The following is a 1697-nucleotide window of genomic DNA, read 5'->3' as shown; positions in this document are numbered from 1 at the left end:
TATTTATCTTGTTAACTAAATATTTAATTTGTAAGTTAAATATTTAGTTTATAAACTATGACATTTATAAATTTATGAATCATATAGTGAAAAACTGACTTTGAAAAATAAATCTGTTCTTTTTTTCTTATAAAAGGTTAAATAAAACACAATAATTGGTGGTAATTTTTGACTGTGTAACTTTACAAACGGCAGCCCATACAAAAGCTTAGAACAGTTTTTAAATTAACCTTTAAGTAATTTTCTGTTCCTTGCTGCTCAGGAGACAAATCATTTTTAATTTTCAGCAGCTGACACTTTTTTTTGTTGTTGGTTTTCTGTAGATAAATAACTTCYACAAGATCATTTGAAAATGGTCACTTGAGTCAAAATGTCTCTTTCTTGTCTGCCTAAAACCTGCAGACACTGATTTAACTGTGTGCAGAAGATCAAAGCTTATCCTCCAGGTTTGTTCAGAGCTTTGTTACATTAGAAGATTTAATGTTACCTTTATCACTGAGAGACTGACCCCAATCCTTATGATAAATCTAATTACGTATTTATTTAGGTAATATTGATGAAAATTTGGAATTATAACTGGTTGAGATATTTTAATCACAATGTCATGAAATGATTTGTATCAGGTTTCAGACAGGGACAGGAGGAGTTGATTTCAGTGAAGCGAGAACACTGAGGGAAGATGGACAACAGGTAAGATCGCAGTTGGTGAAGATCTTTGAAGCACTTAAAACATCACAAGACCAACCAATCTGCTGSACAATAAAGCAGACACACTGAGAACAGGTGTGGGATTGTGTTTTGTTGTCTTGTGTTTTACCCCCCTCTTGTGTTCCCTCGTTGTCATTACGCCTTTTCCCCCCTTCAGTTGCTTACCTGTCATTTCCCTCTGTCACACACACCTGTCTGTAGTTTCTAATCAGTATTTTCTTCAGCTCTGGTTGTATTTATTCTGGTTCAGTTCTCCGCACCCTCGCTGGTTCATTGTTTGGTCTTTACCTCCCGTTGGTCCCTTGTTGTCCCCCTGGGTTTTCTTGTTGTTTTTGCTGCCACGTCAGCCTTTTTTATTTAATAAATCATGTTATTATAACTCCTCTCCTCCGTCCGGATTTGGGTTCATTCMTTTGCTAACCTTAACAGGCTAAATTACATGACTTTAWAAATAAAATAAAAAMCYTTTTGAAGACTGCAAACAGCAGAAAAGAACAGAGCAACAAACTCACTCAGTCAAAGGAAAGTGAATAATAACATTTTTGTGTGTTTCTAACGAGATTTGAAGACACAGAGGAGGAGACTTACATTTAGGCAGGTCATTCCAGGATTTAGGACCTGCATCAGAGACGATCTATCACCTCAGTTTGAGCTGCGAGTTTGGAACCATCAAAAGTAGCTGATCAGTGGCAGTTCTATCTATGATGATTCTGTATATGTCTATGATCATCAAACTCTTTTGGATCTACAGTTTTCAGCCAGAAATGTTGTGGAGCTTTATCAACAACACTGGAAAAYTCTGCCTCCTCTTCCATCAGAGATACTTATTTACCTGTGAGATTTCCCTCGTGCCCTGTCTCTCTTACTGTTAGTGAGATCACCTTGTGTATGTACCTGTGTTCCAGGAGCAAACACAGGAAGTGCTGCCTCACTTCCTGTGTTTATAGRAAGGGACCACGTTAAGCAGGGATGAAAACTGTAATTTATTA

At 36.8% G+C, this 1697-nt stretch overlaps 1 protein-coding gene across 1 annotated transcript in view; it reads right to left on the bottom strand.

Annotated features, from left to right (window-relative positions):
- Window positions 1-1366, bottom strand: part of pold4 (DNA polymerase delta 4, accessory subunit) — a 28656-nt gene extending 27290 nt beyond the window's left edge. Inside the window, exon 1 of the mRNA XM_014029108.1 lies at window positions 1297-1366. Within this exon, the coding sequence (XP_013884562.1) occupies window positions 1297-1298 (2 nt within the window). The 5' untranslated portion in view covers window positions 1299-1366. The remainder of the gene's footprint in view (window positions 1-1296) is intronic.
- Between the last annotated feature and the right edge of the window lie 331 nt (window positions 1367-1697).

This window comes from Austrofundulus limnaeus, unplaced genomic scaffold, assembly GCF_001266775.1.
Source record: "Austrofundulus limnaeus strain Quisiro unplaced genomic scaffold, Austrofundulus_limnaeus-1.0 Scaffold855, whole genome shotgun sequence".
NCBI classification, from domain to species: domain Eukaryota; kingdom Metazoa; phylum Chordata; class Actinopteri; order Cyprinodontiformes; family Rivulidae; genus Austrofundulus; species Austrofundulus limnaeus.
Note: the sequence above shows the minus strand (reverse complement) of the source record. Positions and strands in the feature narration are given on the sequence as shown.